General features: G+C 37.7%; 1 protein-coding gene and 1 pseudogene across 5 annotated transcripts in view; both read left to right on the plus strand.

The window, feature by feature from the left end:
• The window catches only part of RFX3 (regulatory factor X3), a 340,737-nt gene that overhangs the window by 230,473 nt on the left and 84,216 nt on the right, over positions 1–26,048 (plus strand). For 4 of the 5 annotated variants that reach the window (XM_062208334.1, XM_062208338.1, XM_062208333.1 and 1 more), the window contains one exon: positions 25,018–25,092. The exons of the other annotated variant lie outside the window; for it this stretch is intronic. In XM_062208334.1, the coding sequence (XP_062064318.1) occupies positions 25,018–25,092 (75 nt within the window). The remainder of the gene's footprint in view (positions 1–25,017; positions 25,093–26,048) is intronic. 5 annotated transcript variants of the gene reach the window in all.
• On the plus strand, positions 3,571–12,772 carry LOC133771880 (RNA-binding protein 7-like; annotated as a pseudogene).

A 26,048-nucleotide genomic window follows, 5' to 3' on the forward strand; every position in this document is an offset into this window, starting at 1 on the left:
ATGATCAGAATCAGCACATCTTTTCCCTGTTCAGCCATTTGAAATCTGCCCATCTGTCTTGCCAAAGGAGGGAAAATAAAATGTTAAAATAATATTGGGATTTTGGTTATGGCTACATAGAGATGAAAATGCAGTATAGTCACATGAAAAGGAAGCTTATTTTTAAGTACCATGTGCTTAAAATGCTTAGAGGAAAATAATTTTTTAAAGTGAGGAGCGTGTATATATCATGCATGTATAACAATTCATATTTTATATTTCATGAAAATGCAATTTCTGTTCAAAAGAGTTTACTTAGACTTCCAACTAGCTTGAATAATTTTTTAAGGATTTATTTATTTGAAAGGCAAAGTTACAGAGAAGCAGAGAGAGAGAGAAAGAAAGGGAGAGAGGGGTCTTCTATCTGCTAGTTCACTCTCCAAGTGGCCGCAAGGGCTGGCACTGCACTGATCGAAAGCCAGGAGCCAGGAGCTTCTTCCTGGTCTCCCACGTGGGTGCAGGGGCCCAAGCACTTGGGCCATCTTCCACTGCTTTCTCAGGCCATAGCAGAGAGCTGGATTGGAAGTGGGGCAGCCAGGACTTGAAGTGACATCCTTATGGGATGCTGTAGGTGGCAGCTTTACCTACTATGCCATAGCACCGGCCCCAAGCTTGAATAATTTTATGAAAAGCATTCTTCACTTCTTTTGACAGACCATATATCCATCATGATAGTAGCATGTTCTGTGTTCCTGTGTCCCGTTTTCCTGAGGCTAACTTGAGCCCTCAGATGAAAATGCTTAGTGCACCACACATCTGCTTCCTGCACTAAATCATAAATTGACTGAAGGTTCTGGGATCTCATTTTCAAAGCACTTAATAAAATGGGACTTTGAGTGACTTGTAGTCATCTTCACTTCATCTGTATTCCATTCAGCTGTCAGTCAGTTCCACACTGCTCCAGCCTTGAAGGTGATAAGATCTAGAGGAGTAATTTTATGGCTAAGGCTGTAAAACATTCCTCTCCTAGAAATCTGGATAAACTAGAAGGTTAAGACAAACAGAATGACAGGTCATTGAGTCTCTCTTTAGGGTAGCCTGCCAATCCCTTGAATTTTTGAAACAAAAAATGTAATGATAATGAATTGTTTTATTATTCAGCATTTCATAGTGAAGCAGCATTTCAGAACACAAGTATATTGTAACATTATAGAAATATAATATAGAAATATAGAAATAGCTACATTTAACTTCACACAGACTCTAGTTTAGGGAGGTTCTAATGATATTTGTGCATTCTGCTTATAAATATAGGATAAGGTATATTTCAGAAAATATATAGCTTTTGCTTGGTCATCATATTTACAAATAAAATTTCAAATTTATTTACTATTTTGAAACTGCTATACATTTTGAGGGAAAAAGTCACAGATTTATTGCTTCATTCATCGTGCTGAATAATCCAGATAAAATATGAAATGTATTGATGGCAAATTAAAATACACTGTAGTCTGAGTTAACATATGTGTCAGTATCAGGCCGTAGAGTTAATATTGCCTATTCTATGGGCTAATTAAGTGAGGGGAAATACAGCATGATGTCTATGACCAATGATCAGTGCTGTAACAAGAGCAGTTTCTCGGTGTCCCCACACTTAGGAATTCAGCCTCCAAACATGTGATTGGCACTGTCTCAGCGTGCATAACTACAGTTGTGGTTATTGGCCAGAGAATTAGCCAGTTTCTTTTAAAATCCAGCTGTGATATTGATTAGGGCTATTGGTGACAGTGAACTTCCTTGGGACTTTTAATCTAACTATAGGCTTTAAGAAATAATTTCACACATTCAGTTTAAATTCACTTAACATAACTTTTAATGATGTTCTCATCTGTCTCGTAAGAATGAGAGAGGTGATTTTTAATTGTGCTTTCCAGCTTATGGGAAAATGCAATTAGGCAAGAGAGAAAAATAAAATCTAATAACAAAAGTAATTAAGTCAGGATTTGTAGATAGTGTGATTATATACCTGATAAAAATAAAGAATAAAATGAAAAACTAACAAATAGTAAGAGTAAAAATTTAGTATGGTGACTGATTTCAACATTAATATACAATGTAATCAATAGCTTTTTTACATATAAACAACAATAATTGAAAATTATGATGGAGGGACCAGTGTTGTGGTTTAGCAGGTAAAGCTGCTGCCTGCGATGCTGGCAACCCATATGGGAATCAGTTTGTGTCAGTTTATTTAGATTCCAGCTAGTTTGAATAACTTTTTAAAATATCTATTTGTTTATTTGAAAGGCAGAGTTACAGACAGGCAGAGAGAGAGAGAGAGAGAGAGAGAGAGCATGAACATTTCTGACCCAGCTCCCTGTTAATGGCCTGGGAAAGTAGCAAAGATGGCCCTATTCTGTGAGCCCTGGCCACCATGTGGGAGACCCAGATAAAGCTCCTGCTTTGGCCTGGCAGAGTGCCTGCTGGCCATTTTAGCCATTTGAGGGGTGAATCAATGGATGGAGATCTCTATCTCTTCTTGTCTGTCTGTAACCCTTTCAAAATAAATAAATAAATCCTTTTTTAAAATTATAATGGATATAAAGATCTCATTTAAAGTGAAAAACTATCTGGCAATAACTAATCATTTATGTGCACAATCTGGTAAGTAAAACTGTTTAGAGTTCCAGAGATACACAAAAGTAAATTTGAATAATTGGAAAGGTATATTGTTGAATAAGAAATACCAGTATAATCTCTTAAAATTGACTTCAATATTTCAGCATAATCTCAAAATGACAATAGCTTTTTTGTTTTAAAAGATAAGATGTTTAAATAAATAAGTGTGCAAATATAATCTGGAACATTTTGAAAAATACAGAGATAATGGAGAGCAAGCTGGGAGGAAACAGTACACCACTATTTAAAAATATTATAAATTCATAATGATTAAAAGAATTCTCTAGGCACACGAATAGATCAGTAAATTGAATATACTTAAGGTCATAAATATGTTAAAGGCATATGTAGATATAATACAGGATAATGATAGTGTTACTTGTCAGTGGAAACATGATGAATTATCAATAAATGTTGTTTGAAACAAGGGGAAAACAATTTAGAAAGTAAAGATGTATTAGTTGCATACATTAATCCTTAGATCAAAATTAATTTCATTAGTTTCTTATTATTCTGATATTTTAGGAAGCATGATATAAAATCAAGATGCTATAAAGAATATATTGATAAACTCAATTATATAAAAGTGAAAATGTTCTGTTTGACAAAACCCACTATAAGCAAAGGCAATTGTAAAATAGCAAAATGGCATGAAGTTTTGGGACATATTCAGAGGACTGATTTCTTTAATATATAAGCCACTTTTACAAAGCTATCAGAAACTGGGACCCTAATGGAGAAAGTAACATGAACAGTAGTGCATAGAAAAGGAAATGAAAAGCCACAAAGAAATTCTGTTTTTCATCTGTCATACAGGCAAAGGTGAAGAAGTTATTATGTAAGTCTTGGCAAATGGGTAAGGAAACAGGCATCCTCTATCATTATTGGGTGGAAATCTAAATCGACACAGGAATGGAGAACAATGTTGGAATTCTTGCCAAATTGAAAATGCACATAACCTTTGACCCAGTGAGTGTACATCTAGGAATTTATCCTACTGATAACACTTTTATATACATGAAAAACTGCATAAACAACCATTATTAATTGTACAGTTATTACTAATAAAAATGAAAAAAGCCTAATTGTCCATTAACAGGGAAATAGTGACTTTGTAGTGCATTTTTCTTTCCATGGAATTTTATATAGCTCTTGAATAGAGTAAGGCAGTGTGTGTGTGTGTATATATATATATATATATATATTGATATGGCTAGATCTTCAAAACATGTTGTCAAGTGAAAAAGCAAGAGGTAGTGTGTATGTTTGTAAATAGAAATATAGATTTGGGGCTGGGCAGTGGATTAAGCTGCTGTTTAGAATGCCTACAGCTCATATCAGAGTCCCAGCTACTCTGCTTCTGATTCAGCTTCCTGCTAATGCATCCTGGGAAGGAGCAGAATATGGTTCAAGCCCTTGCACCCCTATGCCCCAGCTGGAAGACCCAGATTGAGTTCCAGGCTCCAGCATGGGTTGGCGGTGCTGTTGCAAGCATTTGGGAGTGACCAGTGGATGGAAGATAGCTCTCTCTCTCTCTCTTTCATTCTGCCTCTCAAGTAGATGGAAGTAATAAACAAATAAACATTATAACAATTCATGAAGAGTGAAGGAAATTTTATTTTTACTTTTTAAAATTTTTTTAACTTTTATTTAATAAATATAAATTTCCAAAGTACAGCTTATAGATTGCAATGGCTTTTTCTTCCCCATAACTTCCCTCCCACCCGCAACCCTCCCATCTTCCACTCCCTCTCCCATTCCATTCACATCAAGATTCATTTTCAATTATCTTTATATACAGAAGATCAATTTAGTATATATTAAGTAAAGATTTCATCAGTTTGCACCCACACAGAACATAAAGTGTAAAATACTGTTTCATTACTAGTTATAGCATTAATTCACATTGGACAACACATTAAGGACAGAGGTCCTACATGAGGAATAAGTGCACAGTGACTCCTGATGTTGACTTAACAATTTGACACTCTTGTTTATGGCATCAGTAATCACCCTAGGCTCTAGTCATGAGTTGCCAAGGCTATGGAAGCCTTTTGTGTTTGCCAACTCTGATCTTATTTAGACAAAATCATAGTCAAAGTGGAAGTTCTCTTCTCCCTTCAGAGAAAGGTACCTCCTTCTTTGATGGCCTGTTCTTTCTGCTGGGATCTCACTCGCAGAGATCTTTCATTTAGATGGGTTTTTGTTGTTGTTGTTTTGCCAGAGTGTCTTGGCTTTCCATGCCTAAAATACTCTCAGGGGCTCTTCAGCCAGATCCAAATGCCTTAAGGGCTGATTCTGAGGCCAGAGTGCTGTTTAGGACATCTGCCAATCCCTGAGTCTGCTAGGTATCCCTCTTCCTGTGTTGGATCATTCTCTCTCTCTCTCTCTCTCTCTCTCTCTCTCTCTTTTTTTTTTTTTGGACAGGCAGAGTTAGACAGTGAGAGAGAGAGAGAGAACGAGAGAAAGGTCTTCCTTCCATTGGTTCACCCCCCCAAATGGCCGTTAAGGCTGGTGCACTGCACCTATCTGAAGCCAGGAGCCAAGTGCTTCCTCCTGCTCTCCCATGCAGGTGCAGGGCCCAAGCACTTGGGCCATCCTCTACTGCCTTCCCATGCCACAGCCAAGAGCTGGAATGGAAGAGGAGCAACCGGGACAGAATCTGACGCCACAACCGGGACTAGAACCCGGGGTGCTGGCACAGCAGGTGGAGGATTAGCCAAGTGAGCTGTTACGCCGGCCCGTTCTCTCCTTTTTAATTCTATCAGTATTAGCAGACACTAGTCTTGTTTATGTGATCCCTTTGACTCTTAATCCTATCATTATGATCAATTGTGAACTGAAACTGATCACTTTGACTAGTGAGATGGCATTGGTACATGCCACCTTGATGGGATTGAACTGGAATCCCCTTTTTAAAAAGAAATAGCCACTTATACTCATGCTTTTATAAACACAAAAATATCTTAACAAGGATAAGTAAAGAAAAAAGGGTGGTGGGCATGTGAATCTGTTACCTATTTTTGTAAAGTTTATTTTTAAAAATTTTAAGGAAGACTTTGATTATGAAATGTATTTACTTGGTCATATTCCACAAGAGCATGTAGCTAAAACAACCCTTCTTTATTAAAGGTTAATATTTATGTTGAGTGTTAAGACTGTGAAGTGTCATGATTCAGATGAACTTTGATCCGGCTTTCACAAAGCAAACTTCCTTCCCTGGACAGTTGAAAGTTTAGAAGATGAAAAACACTAGCATTAACTAGTTAAGATTTTTTTAGAACCATTGTTATTATTCAATATTTTGGAATGAAAGTGAATACTTTGTATTTGTATTCGGATATTTTCTTCAGTCACTCACTTTCTCCTCTATGTATTGACTAATTACTATTGATCAGGCGCAGTGTTTTCATGAATGTGAATATAAAGGTATATAGTGTGAGCTAATGGAGCTAGTGCCAGCATTGCAAGGTGCCTAATCCTCCAAGGCAAAAAGGGAAATCCATAACCCCCAAATTCTTTTAAATGGTTAAATTCAACTGCTATCATCAGTGTATTTCTAAATTACCAATGTTAATATGTTATAAACAGATTAATTTTAGATTTACCAAAATTGTGTTTCTCTCCTGTAGTATTGGTATATAAGATCAGAATTTGCCAAAGGTTGGGTAACAAGAGAGTAAAATCAAAGCACGAATCCAAATAATACATGGGCTACACAATCACCCTTTAACTAGAGTTAGCTAGCATCATGGCAGGAATGTCCACTACCTGCCTACCATACACAACTTAGGTAACAACTGCAAATAGTAATTGCTTCTGACAAAGAGAACATTTTTCAACCTTTTTAAAGTGCGATTGTCCTCTGAACTGAGGTGCATCCTCTAGCATTGGTTAAAACACATCCCTGGACTCTATGGGTTTTGATCCTGTCATTGTGAGGAAGGACCTCAGAATATGAATTTCTAATTAGCACATGCCCAAATGTTTCTGATAATGCTGGTTCTAGGACCACATTTTGAGAAACATTTTCACAAAGTGAAAATATTCTGATCACTCAGAATAAACTATAGAAGTTGGAAGCCTTTTGAAAGTGTAAATTTGAGTTTAAATCCTATCACTTAATCTTCACCCAGCACATGCCGTTAGATTCTATCAACCTTCAAGTGCTTCTGTATTTGTGTCTCAGAATCTAGTGTTATCATCACAAATTGTTAATGCAAGCCTTATGGGGTCCTTGTGAGAGTGGAGTCATGTGAGTTCTCCAGTTCCAGTTCTCCAGAAAGGGAACCCCAAAAGACAAACTATCTTGGGTCAACCCAAGGAAAACAAATGTAAATAAGCCAGTGGTTCTCAGAGCATGCTCAATTTGTTAAGGTTTCTTATCCAAACATTGTTTCCCCACAAAGATTTTCAGAAGAGTTTCAGATGGCACAAAATTGCCAGAACTTCAGATAAAAAGCACAAGAGTATAAAAATTTTCTCTAAATATCATGCAATTATCAGTGATTAAAAAGGGAAAGATTTCATATAGAGTGGAACATTCTAAGACCTGAAGCTTCTTTGCTGTATATGATAAGTATTTAAGATCAAATTTTCGGCCAGCGCCGTGACTCAGGCTAATTCTCCGCCTTGCGGCGCCGGCACACCAGGTTCTAGTCCCGGTCAGGGCGCCGGATTCTGTCCCGGTTGCTCCTCTTCCAGGCCAGCTCTCTGCTGTGGCCAGGGAGTGCAGTGGAGGATGGCCTAAGTGCTTGGGTCCTGCACCCCATGGGAGGCCAGGAGAAGCACCTGGCTCCTGGCTTCGGATCAGCGCGGTGCGCCGGCCGCAGCATGCCAGCCGCAGCGGCCATTGGAGGGTGAACCAACGGCAAAGGAAGACCTTTCTCTCTGTCTCTCTCTCTCACTGTCCACTCTGCCTGTCCAAAAAAAAAAAAAAAGATCAAATTTTCATCTTTAGCTGCTTGCTTATCCAAGAGGGTACGTAAGCAAGCAAAGCAGCTTTATTTTATGTCTTCTGGATGTTTTTACATTTTTAAAGGAGTGAAAGGAAACAACAGTTCCAAATCTCTCACAGTTGAGTTTCTTTTCAACATTACTATGGCTGTAATATATTTACAAATTGATTTCTGTATCACTTGAATATACAATTTAAATAGCAATATCACAGCCAGAGCCTTAGCTTGATGGTGTATGTTTCTGTGTGCTTTTGTTAGGATTCCTGGCTCTTGAGACATTCTGTAGAAGCTTGGAAGAACACATCTGTTGACAGGGAAGGAACTGATCCTATTTTAACTGCTTAGTGCGGAGCATTTGAAATGTTAGTTACAACAAGAAAAACCTTTGCATTGTGGGCTAGTATTCAGACACACTCACATGTTTTTGGGAGCACACACATACTTTTGTGACTATCTTTATACACATTTTTATATGTGTATGACTAGAACCAAAGTTCACCAGGTGATACTTTTCTACACTGTGTGCAGTGAGCTCTATTTTCTACTCTGTTCAGTTTCTTTCTTTAAAAAATATTTTATTTATTTATTTGAAAATCAGAATTACATGGGGGTGCAGGGAAAAAGACAGAGAGAGAGAGAGAGAGAGAGATCTTGCATCTGCTGGTTCACTCTCCAGAAGACTGCAACAGCCGGGGCTGGGCCAGACTGAAGCCAGCAGCCAGGAGCTTCATCTGGGTCTCCCACTTGGGTGTCCGGGACCCAGCTATTTGGGCTATCTTCTATTGCTTTTCCCAGGTGCATTAACAGGGAGCTAGATCAGAAGTGGAGCAGCAAGGTACAAGCCAGCGCCCCTGTGGGATGCTGGCATTGGAGGCAGTGGTTTACCCACTGTGCCACAGTGCCAGCCCCTCTATTCAGTTTCTTTAATTTTTCAAAAATGTTAGTCAAGACCCTACATAATTTATTTCATAGCCAACCTGATCGAACAAGGACATAAGCCTTAGCCATTCTAGCTCCTTGCCCGAAAAAAAAGTAAAATCAGAATTTACCCCTAACTCCTGCATCCTCTTGCCCCCTGCCTCCCCTCTGGACCCCTAGCCTACCCTAAGATTAAAAAGGCCCAGCATGCTGAGGACTGGACCCTCTGTCACATATTTGGTCTGTGTACATGCTGGCAGTTTTTCACTCACCTTTGTGAATTTGTTTTTCTTGAATAAATTTGTTTTGGCTGCAAGTTCATATCTTGCCTCTTCTCTGTCCTACGCCCCTTTTCCTTATACCACCGACCTGACTCCATCTTAAAACTGAAAAATATGACTTTGGGCAAATTGGAAAGGAAGTCAGCCTTAAAAATACATGGAGATACAGATACAGGCTTTCCCTTGTTGGTGCCTTTATTTGGGGTCATTTTGCTTTGGTTTGCTTATCTTTGTGATATTTCTAACAACTGCCCAAATGATTTTGATACTACTTGTCTAGTAGCAGTTTTAAAAACATTTTGAAAACAACCTGTTGCAGTGGTTATATAGACTAAGTGTGCAATGGAATGTCCTCTCCTTTGTTGTTCTGGCTGAAGTGCAGGAAGCAGACACTTCCACTCCCCACCCCCAGCACGCACACCAGGAGGCTGTCTTTCAAACATTTCAAGAGAGGTGGCTGCAGGCAGTGCCAGTCATCACAGATCCCTTTTTTGAATAAAAGTCCTCAGGTAGATTTGTTTCTGTCTTACCTGTTCTCAAATGCAAGCTAAATTTAAAGTGCTGAGTTCAGAAGAAGAAAAGTTACTCAGATGGAAATTTCTCTAACTAAGTATCTCCCTTCATTGAATTTCTCTAAAGAAGTTACTGTTCTTTCACCAAGAAACACAAGCTGTTTCTCTGACAAAACACAAACTTAAGGTGAACACAGTAACCTGTATTATCAATTTAAGGCCACCACAAACACCCAAATGCCGGAGTAAAGGAAAGGGTTTATTGATGGAGAAACCCGACAAGCCAGAGGGAGAGGGTGAAGAAGAAAATGGAGGAGGAGTAAAGAGAGAAAGAGCACCTGTAAGGGAAGTAGGTCTAGTTATACTCTTGCAGGAAGTAAGAAAGTAGGAGCAGTGAATCCCATTAGGGTGGAGGTGGAGCTGACACTTGGAATTGGGCCATTTGGTCACCTGACATCTAGTGAGCCAGACTGGCCACAGGGGCCAGAGCCTGAGATGATGGCACAGATAAGATGGCACCATTTTACTATCAATCAAAAAACATGATTATTGTGTATCACGATAACTATTTTCATGGCTGAAATTTAACTATGTGGTCAAAACTTTTTATTGACTTATAACTTGATTTCTACTAAATAATTTTTCAGTGATACTTATCAATTGTATTTAAAACTTTGCATACTAGAAAGTTAACCTTGTTTATTAACTATAAATCATTTAGCAAATTTTAATTTTTTTAATATTTTTTTATTTGAATGACAGTTACAGAGAGAGGGAGGAAGGGAGGAGGGAAAGAGAGAAGGAGAGAGAATCTTCCAACTCTGGTTCACTCCCCAGATGGCAGCAATGGCTGGAGCTAGTTCAATCTGAAGCCAGGAGCCTGGAGCTTCTTCTGAGTCTCCCATGTAGGTTCAGGGGCCCAAGGACTTGGGCCATCCTCTGCTACTTTCCCACGTGCATTAGCAGGGAGCTGAATCAGAAGTGGAGCAGCTGGGACTCTGACCAACACCCATATGAGATGCTGGCACTGCAAGCTGGGCCCAGCAAATTTTAATTTTATAAACCACCCCTCAAAAGAGAGTTTTATTAAAACAGTTAGGGATACTTACACTCCATTGATATTCCTGTAAAATTTGTATATATTGGAAGTGATGTTGAATTTAGAATGATAAATCTTAGATTTTGGTCTAATAGTTAATACCTATGTAATTTCAAGAAAGCCTCACTCTCACAGAGAATGAGTTTTCAAATCTGTAACAAAGAGATAATATTCCTGGCCTTTCCTATATTAGAAAGTTTCCATAATGGCCAAATGAAAATTAATGTAAAACAGCTTTATAAATCATGAAAGCATTGTAGCATTTTATTTTCGATTCACTTTCTTTGACATTTCCATGATAGAAATAGTCTCTACTGTGAGACCATTTTGTGAGACCATTTTTAATTATAATGATAGTTTAAGATATTAATCTTGATTTTTTAGTCTTTAAAAAAAGCTTAAAAAGAGCCAGTACCCTTTGGCTTGGTTAAAGGGCAGGTGATGCTGATATAAGGGTTGGGGCACTGTCTTAGAGGGGAAACTTCAAACTAAAGTGACAGAGGAGCTGGTGATCTAGCTTTTCTACCAGGCTGGTCCAATAATAAAAGTGAAAATTCCAAAAGATAAGAATGGTATGGGTGTTAAAAATATATTGTAAGTGTATGGATAGGATTAAGTGTTAAAGTGATCACATAGGTAGGATTAAGTGTTTGGTGATAATAATTGATAGAATTAAAAAGAAGTGAATGCTCCATCATGGAAAGCAGTCTATACAACATACTCAGAATGGCAATCACTTTATGTAGCACCCTGATCTCAGAATCATCCCTTAAGGCATTCTGGTCTGGCTAAAAAGCCTATGAGAACATTTCATGTGTGGAAAGCCAAGACACTGTAACAAAAAGTGTCTTACATGAAGGATCTCTGGGTGAGACCCCAGTGGAAAGAAGTGGTCATTAAAGAAGGATGTACTTTTCTCTAAAGGGAGGAAAGAACTTCCACTTTGATTATGGCCTTATCTAAATACTGATGGAGTTTGTGGTCACAAAAGGCTTCCATAGCCTAAGCAGCTCATGTCAAGAGCCTCAGATGATCACTGACGTCATATAAAGAGTGTTAATTGTTAAATTAACAACAGGAGTCACTGTGTACTAACTTCTCACGCAGGACCTCTGTCCTCAAAGAGTTGTGTTATGAGAGTTAACAGTAAAACTTGTTCTCAAAGATTTATTTCATTTTAGTGTATTAAGTGGAGGATATTCTTATGTCTTGTAAGTTTTAGTTATGCCTAAGTGTCTAATCCATTGTTTTTTTTCATAGGTGCTTCTTTAATGAATGATAAAACTTGTTCTCAAGGACTTTATTTCTTTTAATGTATTAAGCAGAGGGTATTACTTAGTTTTATAAGTTATAGTTATGTCTAAGTGCTTGCAAAAGAGGTATCATTCTTGGGTGCTTCTTTAAAGTTAATTAAGTTTCTAAAAAAAAAAAGTGAAATTAACTTTGAGATGCAATGACTTTGAACAGCCCTTATCTCAAATGTTGAGGAAGAGGTGTGTGTGTGTGTGTGTGTGTGCAAATTGTTGAACTCTTTACTTAGTATGGAGTTGGTTTTCTGTGTATAAAGTTAATTGAAAATAGATCTTTGTAGAGAATAGGACTGGGAATGAGAGAGGGAGAAGGAGAAAGAAGGGTGAGAGTGTGGGTGGGAGAGCAGGTACAGTGGGTATCACTGTGTTCCTTAAGTTGTGAAATGCATGAAGTCTATATTCCTCAAATAAAAGCTTTCTTTGGGGGGAAAAAATGATAAGCATGGTAAACCAAAGCAGTTTGCATTTGTAAATCTCAAATGTGAAGTGTCCGTTCCTTATGTAATGAATCTATATAATAAAATCAAACTTTTTTGGAAGGGACATCAGAGTTCAGTGTAGATCAGAAAGTAGTCATGGTTCACAGGATGTTGGTTTGTCAAATCTCAGCATCATGTTGGAAATTCAGGTCCTACTTCTGTGTCTCCTAGCAGATGAGCTGTGTCTCCTAGCAGATGAACAGTGTTTTGAGACAGATGTCATATGGTGGGAAATCTGGTTCTCCACATGTGGATCAGCCAGGATTTTCACCATCAGTTCAGTCAGATAATCATACTTTCATGCAGTCTTCTAGCTCCCAGTGACCCAAGTTACACCATCATCACAGTGTAAAGTCAGACAGAATCCTTATCCCTACCTAGGAGGTCGACATTATCGTCTTGAACAGTGGTCCTCTGATCTTGGGTCTAACCATTGTTATGAAGGAAGCAAAGATGATTTGTTCTATGAAGATAGGAACCATGATAGCTGAAGCCATGACTGTGATAACAGGAGAGACAGTAGTTGAGCTGGAAAATGGCACTCATCTCAACACTAATAAGTGTTAAAAGGACATTGTTTTATAGGGTCATTTTAAGTCCTGTTGTCTAAGATGGTCTAGAAACAATTTGTTTAAAAACTGTAGTGATCAGCTTTACAAGTTGCCACCTTTCTTTATAAATTTTTAAAAAACCAATAGCTACAATTTAATACTGAGGGAAATGTGGTTCTACTTTTATTACAGTGGTAACCTTTCCCCTCAGGGTTTTAAGGACAAGAATGCCACAGTTCCTAATCATTTTAGGCAGTTTGGAAGGGTGAATTATATAGATTGCATTATAAAGCAAATATTTTAATATTCTGTTACCCTTTTTGTATTGAAAGAAATTTCTGGTTAGTGAGTCAGATTTTGGTGTGTATGATAGAAAATATTCAAATTGATAATCTAGATGGTTATCAGAATTTTGGTAGTAAACTAGAAAGTGTAACTTTCTAACATTAAGCACCTCTTCATAATTCCCTGCTTTTGAAACAGACTTATCTTCTTGTCATTCTCAGTTGCCCCTATACGAACCTTGTGCTCCAGCCAGTCTTAATTAGTTGTACTACAGCGGCTGTGCATGGCATTGATTTTACAGAAGATGTTATAGGGAAAAGAACTGAAGGTTTAGCATCACACTCTAGTGCAGGGTCACATGAAGCCTCTCGGCCCCACCCTGTTCTCTCTAGTCTGTCCAATGATTCTGCCAGTGAACATTCACCTCTATTTCCTAGATGTAGGCCCATTCCAGTACTTCAGCAGAGCCCTTGTGCATGGTAGCTACTCTGCAGAACAAGGAGCCATTCTGTTAGGATTCTGCTTCATTAGAAGGCAGTGCGGAATTGTAAATAACAATGGGGAATGATAAATATTAGGGAAAACACTTTTTCTATTATATATTTTTTTGAAAAAAATACTGTATGGATTTTTTTTTTGAGCATGGGAAAATAGAATCACACATGTAATAGTGATTGGCCAGCAAGACCTCATTTGACACATCTCCTCACTCCTAACCTCTTTTTCTTGGGGGACTTCTTAGTTGGGACTTTTCTCTAAAGTCCATATTGGGGTACTCATTCTTGGTCAGATTATCACAGATGACTATTGGTGGCAGTGGGTGCTTGGGGACTACCTACTTATCCTTGGTTCCAACAGACATTAGAGACTGGAAAAGAGTTTAAGGCCATATGTTTATCACATTTGTGTCTGTCTTCATTGTGTCTGTATCACACCATTTGTCTATCAGATGATGGGTGCTTTGTCTCCTCTAGGCCCTTCCTAGGTGTTTACTAATCTTTGTAGGAGATACACTGGGTTTAATTTTATCCTCAATGTGAAATATAGTATCTCCCTTACCTCTTCTGAATTTATAATCCTAATTAGAAGTTAAAGTCCTAAGAAATAATGGAAGAATCCCATCATTGCTGTTGTCTGCCACAAAATGTGCAAACTTCATGTGCTCAGAACAACTTCCAGAGTTTCTGCATTCTTTTCTTGAATCTACTCATGAAGAAATACTATCTGCTTATGGCCATGTGATCACATTTTATCATGCTTGTTGGCCAGGCTACTTTCTATACCAGAAGCAAATTAGTGATTTTATTTTTTTTAAACTTTTATTGAGTAAATATAAATTTCCAAAGTAAAGTTATGGATTACAATGGCTTTTTCCCCCCAATAACTTCCCTCCCACCCGCAACCTTCCCATCTCCCGCTCCCTCTCCCATTCCATTCACATCAAGATTCATTTTCAATTATCTTTATATACAGAAGATCAACTTAGTATATATTAAGTAAAGATTTCATCAGTTTGCACCCACACAGAACATAAAGTGTAAAGTACTGTTTCAGTACTAGCTATATCATTACTTCACATTGGACAACACATTAAGGACAGAGGTCCTACATGAGGAGTAAGTACACAGTGACTCCTGTTGTTGATTTAACAATTTGACACTCTTGTTTATGGCATCAGTAATCTCCCTAGGCTCTAGTCATGAGTTGCCAAGGCTATGGAAGCCTTTTGAGTTCCCAAACTCCGATCTTATTTAGACAAAATCATAGTCAAAGTGGAAGTTCTCTCCTCCCTTCAGAGAAAGGTACCTCCTTCTTTGATGGCCCGTTCTTTCCACTGGGATCTCACTTGCAGAGATCTTTCATTTAGGTTTTTTTGTTTTGTTTTTTGTTTTTTGTTTTTTTTTTGTTTGTTTGTTTGTTTGTTTTTTTTGCCAGAGTGTCTTGGCTTTCCATGCTCTTCCATGCTCTTCAGCCAGATCCAAATGCCTTAATGGCTGATTCTGAGGCCAGAGTGCTGTTTAGGACATCTGCCATTCTATGAGTCTGCTGTGTATCCCACTTCCCATGTTAGATTGTTCTCTCCCTTTTTTATTCTATCAGTTAGTATTAGCAGACACTAGTCTTGTTTGTGTGATCCCTTTGACTCTTAGACCTATCAGTATGATCAATTGTGAACTGAAATTGATTACTTGGACTAGTGAGATGGCATTGATACATGCAACCGTGATGGGATTATTAGTGATTTTAGTCTCTAACTAGTACTCCAGGCTTAGTATGGCAATTCTTTTGCCCAAATGAAGGAAACCCACTTTTTACATTCCCTGAGCTCATGTCATTCAAGAATTCAGTATTTGATTGGGAGAGCTGAATCATATCTGTATTTAATGTAAATTCCCAGTTTCTTCCCAGTGCCTCAATCTCCAAACATTTTGTCCTCATAATTTGTTTTACCTTCCTCTCATTCTTCTGCCAAATTAAGTCATTTGCTTGATAAGCAGAATGGTCTGTGCGTTCTCTGATAAAGTCTAAGCTTCTCTGAATATTCTTAGTGATAAACTAAGTTGCTCTAGCCAGGTTCTGTTTTTCTCCTCATGCTCCATATCACCCTTTCATCTGACACCTGCAAAGAGATCTTTTGGGTTCCGTGCTTTGTGTGGTCCACTATCTGGTGTGTGGATGTAGAGAGTTCTCCACATTACTAGGGCTTTGATCCTTCAGACTTTGTCAGGTGTTCTGGCTGGTCAGCAGCTAAGGCGTTCTGGCTTGAGACAGACAATGTAATTCCGAGGCCTGGAAAATTCCTACGCCTTTGTCTCTTACCTGTCCCAGGGCCCTCCTGTGATGTTTCAGCAGCCTGCCTAAACACAGTGAAAAATACTTCTCTCTGCTTTTAAAAATGCCTTTGGCTTCCAGTAGCACAGTTCAAAGGGTCATCATGTTTCCTGATAACCAGCTGTAGAGTACCTCTCCATTCTCCTGGGAATTCTGTTTTAGCCATTCTCTCTGGTGGCTCTTAACCTATCCCAAATAAAAGGGGTGTTCAGAAATTCTTACCATGACTGCATTTTTATGTTTTTATTTTTTTGCACCAAAATAATCTTATATTTTAATTCTATTTTCCCAAAACTTTTCAAACTATCCTTGTATTGCCGGAGGTATTCTTTAATTTCCTAAAAATAATCTAGCTTTGTTTAAGAAGTGTGTGCCCACAAAGGCTGGAATGGATATCTGTTTCTTACCTTCTGTTTCAGATGTGAAGTTTCTAGGTCCCACTCAATGCCACAGTCTCACTTACTGCTCGGTAAGCCTGGCTTTGCAGGCCATGTATCTCCTCTCAAATGGAGCCGCCTTCCATTGGATCTCAGAGGAGTTGACATACCTGTTTGTCTGATGATGAGGCAATAGTCTCGTTTTAACTGGCAATAATACCAGTCTTAACTTCCAAGCCTCATGTGTCCCAGCATTAGATAATTGTGGGGAGTTTGCATACATGATCGGTGACTCAGTCCCAGAGTGATTATTCATAATAGATACAGCTGTGCACTGTGGTTATAGAGTTGATTTTTAAAAGAATACTCAAAGATAGGTGGGCATTGTGGCGCTGCAGGTTAAGCTGCTGCTTGGGATGTCTATATACCATATCAGAGTGCTGGTTCAAGTCCTGGTTCTTCCATGCTTCTGATCCAGCTTCCTGATAATGTGACTGGGAGGCAGTAGTGATGATCGAAATACTTGGGTTCCTGCCACCTATATGCGAGACCTGGATGGAGTTCCTTGCCGATGGCCTGGGCTAGCCGTAGCTATTTGTAGGCAGTTGGGGAGTGAACCAGTAGATGGAAGAGCTCGCTCTCGCTCTCTCTCTCTCTCTCTCTCTCTCTCCATTTCTCTGACATTCTGCCTTTCAAATAAATTTTTAAAAACTTTTTTTAAAAAATAAAAGATGTCCTGATAGTTTAAAGTTTTGCTAATTTAAGAGAAATGTAGAAAACATTTACCATAGTGCTCTTTTTGAAAAAAATACATGAATCTTTTAGTCTTAAAAAGTTTTTTGGCTATGTACATTTAAGTAGAAAAAAGAAAAAGTGCTTTTTTTAAAAAGAAGAAATGAAAAAGGAATCTAAGAGAAAGGAAATAGAAGGTCAACACTCAAAAATAAAGACATCACTGAGGCCTCAAATTAGCGTTCAGATGGTCACAAAGCCTCTTGTTAATCTGACTACAGTACTTTGCCTAAAGCTGAAATTTCAATAACAGTGATGAATATTTTACAGTAAACACCATGAGGCAGAGAAATGAACAGGAGAATACACTAGAATCTCTTCATGGCAGTGTGTTTGATATGTGTATCTGAAGTGGTGAAGTAAAGGCCACTGTCTTCAAGTGAAAAAAATAAGCCAATATCAAGCTTCTTTTATAGAGAGACTTATTTTTATTTATTTGAAAGGCAGCATCACAGAAAGAGGGATGGATAGAATGAGTGAGAGAGAGAGACTTTTCATCACTATTTCGCTCATCAAATGGATCCGACAGCCTGTGGTGGGCCAGGCCAAAGCTAGGAGCTTGGAATTCCATCTAGGCATGCCAGATGGGCGTCAGGGGCTCCAGTACTTGAAGCATCTTCTGCTGCATCCCTGAGCCTGTTAGAAAGGATCTGGATGGTGAGTGGAACAGCTGGGACACAAACTGGTATGTCAGCGTGGCAGCTAGTGGCTTGACCTGCTGCCCCACAACACTAGCTCCCCTACCAAGCTTTCTGTCTCAGACTTCCCACCTTCATATCTGTAGTTCAAAAATGTTTCTCTTCAACCTGTATCATATCCTAGATTAATATATAAAGTGCTGTCATATCAGATTAATTCCTTTTCTCAAGACTTCTCAACAGTGTCCCACATACTGCTTAATTGAAGATCCCAGGTGAGGTATTGGAATCTGACTTCATTTACATATCCCTACAGGAACCTCATCCCTCAGCCGATTTTATTCTTCCTCATATATCCATCTTGTTTGCTCTGCCTAAAAGGTTTACTAACCTGCACCTATCAGAATGCCAGGCATTGTTTGTTATTTATTTTATTTTATTTTTTTTACTAAAGATCTGCCTTACTCATGCTCTGTCTAACCCTACCAGAAAGAAGTGATTTTCCCCTCTGGACTTCCCTCTGTGTTCTAGAGATATTGAATGATTTAATCCATTCTAGTTACCTTTAATCAATTAAACCATTTATATGTATCTATAAAGTAGTCCTTCAGTATACAAATAGATCCATTGTATCCCTTCTATCAATCCATCAAGCTGTAATGTATGGTGAGCTTCTGGTTGGCTGGGCTGTGCTATGAAAATCTTTACTACCATTTCTCTCTCTCTCTCTCTCTCTCTCTCTGTCTCTGTCTCTGTCTCTGTCTCTTTGTCACCACCCCATCTGTACACACACACAAAGCTAACCCTATATCTTGCATACAATGAGGTGTTATATTGAAGTTCCCACTCTTGAGTAGCAAACACATAGTTGTATTATACTGGATGGTAGGGGGTTTATTTAATTGTATTTTAATTTAAAAAAAAAAACTACAGATTTGAAACACTTGTAAATTTGAGCTGGTTGATAATCTAGCTATTTAATCATTTTGATTTTGTGAGGCTGCAGTGATATTATCTTTGTTTAGGTTATAAACATTTCCTCAGAAGATACATGAGACTATCATGTTGAGCATTTGGGCCAGTAATCTTTTGGATCATTGAACATACTTTTAAACAAATTTTCCATCTGTTTTACTTGGCTGCCATTTCCTACCTTACATATGACAATTATGGGTGAACTGTCATTTAGTATTAAGTATATTTTCCCGTGGATAATTTATAGATTTTTCCTAAGGTCTGAGTTTAATGTTTCAAATGACCTACAGTAAACTGGAAGCATGTGATCTTGCCAGGTCGCTTTGGTCTCAGTATTTTGGGTGTCAAAAGCTGAAGTGTGCCATCGTTTCCTTGACATTGGTCATTCCCTAAAGCTGAACAAACATTTGCTAAAGTATCTGATCCACGATAAGAGTGACAATTTATCCTCTGATGAGCATGATGGAAATTTATCCTAATTCTGTATCAGCTCCTCCCATATACATAGACCTTACCCACATGAAATTGAGAAGAACAAATCTGGGTTAATTGGGGAGGGAGGTGAGATTAATAATATGTTTGTTATAATGGAGCTGATTAATCCTCTTACTTTATAGTATTAAAATTTTGTTTCATTGTTATCTTTCTTCCCGATTTTTACATTGTTCTTTTTTTTTAATCTTTTATTTAATGAATATAAATTTCCAAAGTACAGCTTATGGATTACAATGGCTTCCCCCCCTTAACTTCCCTCCCACCCGCAACCCTCCCCTTTCCCACTCACTCTCCCCTTCCATTCACATCAAGATTCATTTTCAATTTTCTTTATATACAGAAAATCAGTTTAGTATATATGAAGATTTCAACAGTTTGCCCTCACATAGCAACACAAAGTGAAAAAATACTGTTGGAGTACTAGTTATAGCATTAAATAACAGTGTACAGCACACAGAGATCCTGCATGGTATTTTTTTTAAAAAAATTGATTAATTTTCTATGTAATTTCCAATTTAACACCAAGGTTTTTTTTTTTTTTCATTTTCAATTATCTTTATATACAGGAGATCGATTCAGTATATACTAAGTAAAGATTTCATCAGTTTGCACCCACACAGAACATAAAGTGTAAAAATACTGTTTCAGTACTAGCTATATCATTACTTCACATTGGACAACCCATTAAGGACAGATCCCACATGGGACGTGGGTACACAGTGACTCTTGATGTTGATTTAACAATTTGACACTCTTGTTTATAGGGTCAGTAATCTTCCTAGGCTCTAGTCATGAGTTGCTGAGGCTATGGAAGCCTTTAGGGTTCGCCGACTTCGATCTTATTCTGACCAGGGTCATAGTCAAAGTGGAAGTTCTCTCCTCCCTTCAGAGAAAGGTACCTCCTACCTTGATGGCCCTGTTCTTTCCACTAGGATCACACTCACTGAGATCCTAATTTAGGTCTTCTTCTTCTTCTTCTTCTTCTTCTTCTTCTTTTTTTTTTCCAGAGTGTCTTGGCTTTCCATGCCTAAAATACTCTCATAGGCTCTTGAGCCAGATCTGAATGCCTTAAGGGCTGATTCTGAGGCCAGAGTGCTGTTTAGGACATCTGCCATTCTATGAGTCTGCTGTGTATCCCCCTTCCCATGTTGGATCCTTCTCTCCCTTTTTTGGTTTTATCAGTTAGTATTAGCAGACATTAGTCTTGTTTGTGTGATCCCTTTGACTCTTAGAACTATCAGTGTGATCAATTGTGAACTGAAATTGATCACCTGGACTAGTGAGATGGCATTGGTACATGCCACCTTGATGGGATTGTATTGGAATCCCCTGGCAAGTTTCTAACTCCATCATTTGGGGCAAGTCCGATTGAGCATGTCCCCAATTTTACCTCTCCTCCCTCTCTTTTTCTCATTCTTATATTTAACTGGGATCACTTTTCAGTTAAGATTTAAACACCTAAGAATAATTGTGTGTTAATTACAGAGTTCAACCACTAGTACTAGAACAAAAAAAATTACTAAAATGGATAAAGTATTACATTGTACATCAACAGTCAGCACAAGAGCTGATCAAGTCACTGTTTCTCATAGTGTCCATTTCACTTCCACGGGTTTTCCCCTTTGGTGCTCAGTTAGTTGTCACCGATCAGGGAAAACAAATGATATTTGTCTCTTTGGGACTGGCTTAATTTGCTCAGCATGATGTTTTCCAGATTGCTCCATCTTGTTGCAAATGACCGGGTTTCATTGTTTTTGACTGCTGTATAGTATTCTGTAGAGTACATGTCCCATAGTTTCTTTATCCAGTCTACTGTTGATGGGCATTTGGGTTGGTTCCAGGTCTTAGCTATTGTGAATTGAGCTGCAATAATACATTGTTCTTTTATCCTCTCTCTCACTATCACTTTCCCTCCATTGTCGTAATGTATTCCTGTGAGAATTTTCTTCTCATAACCTGGTCTATTCAACCCACAGACACTCACTGGGCACACTTCAACCTTTACTTGTTTTAACCTTATTACTAACAGTGCCCATTTTACCTAGCAAAACCTGGCCACTGGATTTATCTGAAAACCCATAGTTTTCAAATATTGATAGACTTCACTTAAAACTTTACTCCCTACTCCCAGTCACTATCTAATTCTAATTATTTCATCCTCACTCATACCACTGCTGTATATTCATGTAGGGGAGTACTTTAGAAAGTTCATGGAAGAATGAAATTGTAAATTTATTTTAGTACAAAATTTTGAAATCTTTCCATGATATTAATTTTTTCATAATATTCATTTTCCATGAACTTTTTGAAGGTCTCATGTATGTGTATGTGTATGGTGTGTGTGTGTGTGTATGATGTGCATATGGTATATATGTGTGTGTATATATGGTATATGTAAATATATGTCATATATAATCTATGTTCTTCTTAGAAATGATTTATAGTCACATGAAACTTTTCTGCTGTTTTCTGACCTGTGTTTTCTCTTTGAAAACAGAAGTACTTTACTGATCTCCTTTTAAGAGCTATAATGCTGAGTTCCTTTAGAAAGTTTTACAGTTTAACATTTGGTAAAGCGTTTACTCATTCCATTTATATATTATAACACACAGACAGTCACTATAATAAGTAAAACCCATGCTTTATAAAATGTCCATCAGGGCTGAAATCCTTTTATGAAATTAGAATTCCTTTCAGTATCCTTTAATGAGTATGATAAATATTAAGTGTTTTGGCCAGCGCTGTGGCTCACTTGGCTAATCCTCTGCCTGTGGCGCAGGCACCCCAGGTTCTAGTCCCGGTTGGGGCACCGGGTACTAGTCCCGGTTGCTCCTCTTCCAGTCCAGCTCTCTGCTGTGGCCCGGGAAAGCAGCGGAGGATGGCCTAAGTGTGTGAGTCTCTACACCCACCTGGGAGACCGGGAGGAAGTACCTGGCTCCTGGCTTCGGATTGGTGTAGTGCTGGCTGTAGCAGCCATTAGGGGAGTGAACCAATGGAAGGAAGACATTTCTCTCTCTCTGTCTCTCTCTCTCTCTCACTGTCTAACTCTGCCTGGCAAAAAACAAAAAGAAATTAAATTAAATTAATAAGCTTCTAGTGTCCTGGTTATTGCCTTGAACTAATTAATGAATATTTAAGAGTTCACTGGTATTTGGAAGGCTGTCAATTTCCAACCTGATTGCTCTGAGGATGGTTGTCTTCCTTATAGAAAAAGCATGAAGTTGATTTCTTGGCTTCCTTATCATACCATGTTTCTTCCTTTCTGTGCCATGTGTCCAACAAATTCAGTACAGCTGTAAGCCAGTTAGAGCAGAAGATTCCTGAAACCAAAAGAAGTAGCTCCATTGTTACCTGTTTTACCTAAATCAATCAATCAATCAATAAATCTTCCAAAGGTTCAAGTATTGTAGAAAGTCAGTGTGTCTATCCCTGGGGAGCACAATTTGACTTCTACCACTCCTTGCTTCTTCCTTTCCTCCTCTAAACTGTTCAACATCAGGCTAGAAATGAGAGCGCTTTCTAAGAAATCATTTGGAAGTCTGGACCACTATATGTTAAAAACTTAAGGTCTAGAGGCAGGTATCCAAGGAAAAGAAATGCTTAGATATGCTAAGTGAAGGAAGTGCTGGTGTATCCATCTAATGTTGGGACCTCACAAACCCTGAGCATGGACAGTGACAAATTTTATTGTTCATTAAAACCTAGAAAGCCACAAGATGTGGATCATTTTATTTTTATTTAGAAGACTGAAATCTCTCTTCAGATTTTCTGCACTCAAACTTTAAAGAAAATGTAGGTATTTTAGCAAATTAATGTGATAAGCAGATTCTTCCTAGAAGTAATTAATAGTGACATGAGTCTTTTTAACTGTTGTTTGACCTGTGCTTTTGAAAACAAGAGCATTTACCAATTCACTTGTTAGAGATACAATACCAAGATCCTTTGTAGTTTTACAGTTGGACATTGTAGTAAGATGTTTGTTTATTCCTTACATTTAGGAGTATATTGAATCTTCTCACTCATGTAACATCATTTTCTTCAGTTTATTTTTAAGTAAAATGAAAAACTGCATTGATTTCCATCTGGCTGTGAGAATGTTTGAGAAATGAATTTACTTACTTGTGTTTTCTAAGAAAACAGAATAAATTGTATTACATCCACTTATGAATTAATTTAATAATTTTTCCTTCTAACTTCTTTTTTTTAAAAAATGACTTTATGTACTTGAAAGTCAAAATTAGAGAGAGGGGGAGAGAGATAGAGTGACAGAGAGAGAGAGAAAAAGAAATCATCCATCTGTTGGTTCACTTCCTAGCTGGCCGCAAGGGCTGTGGCTGGGACAGGCCAAAACCGGGAGCCAGGAGCTGCTTCTTGGTTTCTGACATGGGTGCAGGGGCCCAAACACTTGGCCATCCTCTACTACTTTCCCAGGCACATTAGCAGGGAGCTGGATAGGAAGTGGAGCAGCCAGGACTCAAATCGGGGCCCCATATGGGATGCTGATACCACAAGCCTTGGCTTTACCCACTATGCCAAAGTGCGGGCCCCTCCCTCTGACTTCTTATACTAAGGTATTCTTATTATTACATTTTATTAACGCTGTGGAAGAACCAACAACTTAGGAAAATAATATAAACTAAAAGCTATTAATTAACAAGTTTTTAAAATATAATTATGTTTAACATATGTTTCATATTGAGTGTTCTTTGTATATGGTATTCAACCATAAAAATGGAAATGACATAAAAATAAATAGAGTTGGCTCTGGGAATTACTGTCTATCATTTTTCTTTGGGACAGAACACGTTATGTTAAAATTTCAAAGTATCATAATTTCTATAGCTGAAGAAAAGTATAAGAAAGTTAACTACGTTTTAAAACACTACATATTTTTATAATTAGTTACACTAAAATTGTTGGTGTGGTCAGATAGCTAAAAATTAATGAAATCATTTTTCTCATAAATTGCCTATGTTTTTTAAAAAGCCTTTAGTTAATATCATTAATATAACCCAGTAACAGTACCTGTTTGTAATAGAATATATTAATAGTAGCCAAAAGGTAAATATTTCTAAATAGAGTGTATCCTATTTATCATTGTCGCTTGCTACTCAATTAAGGTTTTATGATTGCTAAATGTTTGCTGAGTTGACAGGTAGTAAAACTGTTTTCTGTAGTTGTTCTTTTTCTTTTTTGGCTCTGAATTATTTTCTCTTCTACATTTCATCTCTGCTGTCATTTCTAATAGCTCTGCCTACCACCACATCCTGAAATATAATGTAGGGGCCATGGTTCCATTTTAATGTTTGTTTATACTAATGACCCTCTACTGCCAAATTTTAATGCAGGATTGAGAAGGGTGTATAAATTTAGTAGATTTTGAGCATTAATGAAAGAATCTTGTACATTTGCATTAAAGTACTAATGCCTTTGAAACTCAGAATCTGCCAAAAGACTTTTCTTGTATGACACACAAAAACAAACAGGAAATCCTCCTTAGGTGGGAGATTAGCAATAGACAGTACTCTCTCACATCCTACACATTGAAAGTCAAGAATGTTTTTTCTTAACTAGAATAATCCACCAGAGGTTTCTGCTCCTCAGGTCTCCATTCCAATTAGAATTACAGACTATTCCAAAAGGTTTACTTTTGTTACTGGGCTTATGATTAAGTGTGCATTTTTTATTTTATTTTCTGGGGGTGGGGGAAGAAGAGGGAAAAACACATCTAATGATAGTTGTTCATTGGTCACCACTGAAAAGAAAATTGAACTTAAAGAATCTATCAGAAGTTCTCTGGTCAGCCTTTTGTTACTATCTTGTCTTGAGCCCTTTTTTTAATGACATCTATTATCAGATTGAAATGGCGATTGAGACGCTGCAAAAGTCTGACGGTCTGTCTACTCACAGAAGTTCTCTTCTCAACAGCCATGTAAGTTGCCTCTTCTTCATGTAAACTAATCTCTTGCTTGTTCTGCATGTCTTGCTTGCCTCTAAATGCTTGTTTTATTTATTTACTTACTTATTTGCTTATTTATTTATTTATTTTTATTTCTTAACCTTCTTTTCTCAGTCCCTTATGACCTCTTTCATTTAATGGCTATTTTCTACATGGAAAATCAAAAAAGTAGAGCCCCCAGTATACTGTCCTAGCTATTTGTACTGTTTCGGTACAGATATAACATTCTCAAGTTAATAACAAGTTGCTTTTATTTGTTCAAAGTAATTAATAATGATTTTTAAATACTTAAAGCTTTTTTAGTTTGGTATTTGTTGACTGTAGAGTGAAAACTTGTAAACTGTGTCTCTACGTCTGAGACAGAGAAACAGTCACGTCTGTTTCTGTGACCAGTAATATTCTTTAAGTGGGAAAAGATTACTGAAGCCAAATGCAGTGGTAAACTGAAAACGACTTCTTTACCAGTAAGTCTGGGTGGATAGCCAGGAAACAGCTGCATGGCTGAGCTCAGGTCCTTAAGCCAGAGAAATGAAGGTGGGCCTAGAGAAAAAGTGAGGCTGTAGGTAACCCACGAATTGCTAATAATTGAGACAAAACAATTATCCTTACTATCTCCGGAAGCCTCTCACTGTCAATCAGATGCAGCATCACTTGACACTGGTAAGTAACTGTAAGAAGGGTGATGGCGGTTATGTGAAGTTAATAATATTGTGCACTGTTCAATTTTGAGGAACCATTGAAAATGTTGATTAAAAATTACCTTGGTAAGAGTGTTTGAATTTGTGGGAACAGGTAAATAGACTTGTGACTTGAACCTAATTGATAGAGATATTTTGTTAAAGTAATATTAGTGATATTAGTAAGAAGAGTTTTTCCTCCAAAAGCCCAAAATTAGGATCTTTTTTTTTTTTCAATAAATCTTTAGCTCA

The sequence above is a fragment of the Lepus europaeus genome, chromosome 12 (assembly GCF_033115175.1).
Source record: "Lepus europaeus isolate LE1 chromosome 12, mLepTim1.pri, whole genome shotgun sequence".
Classification (NCBI taxonomy): domain Eukaryota; kingdom Metazoa; phylum Chordata; class Mammalia; order Lagomorpha; family Leporidae; genus Lepus; species Lepus europaeus.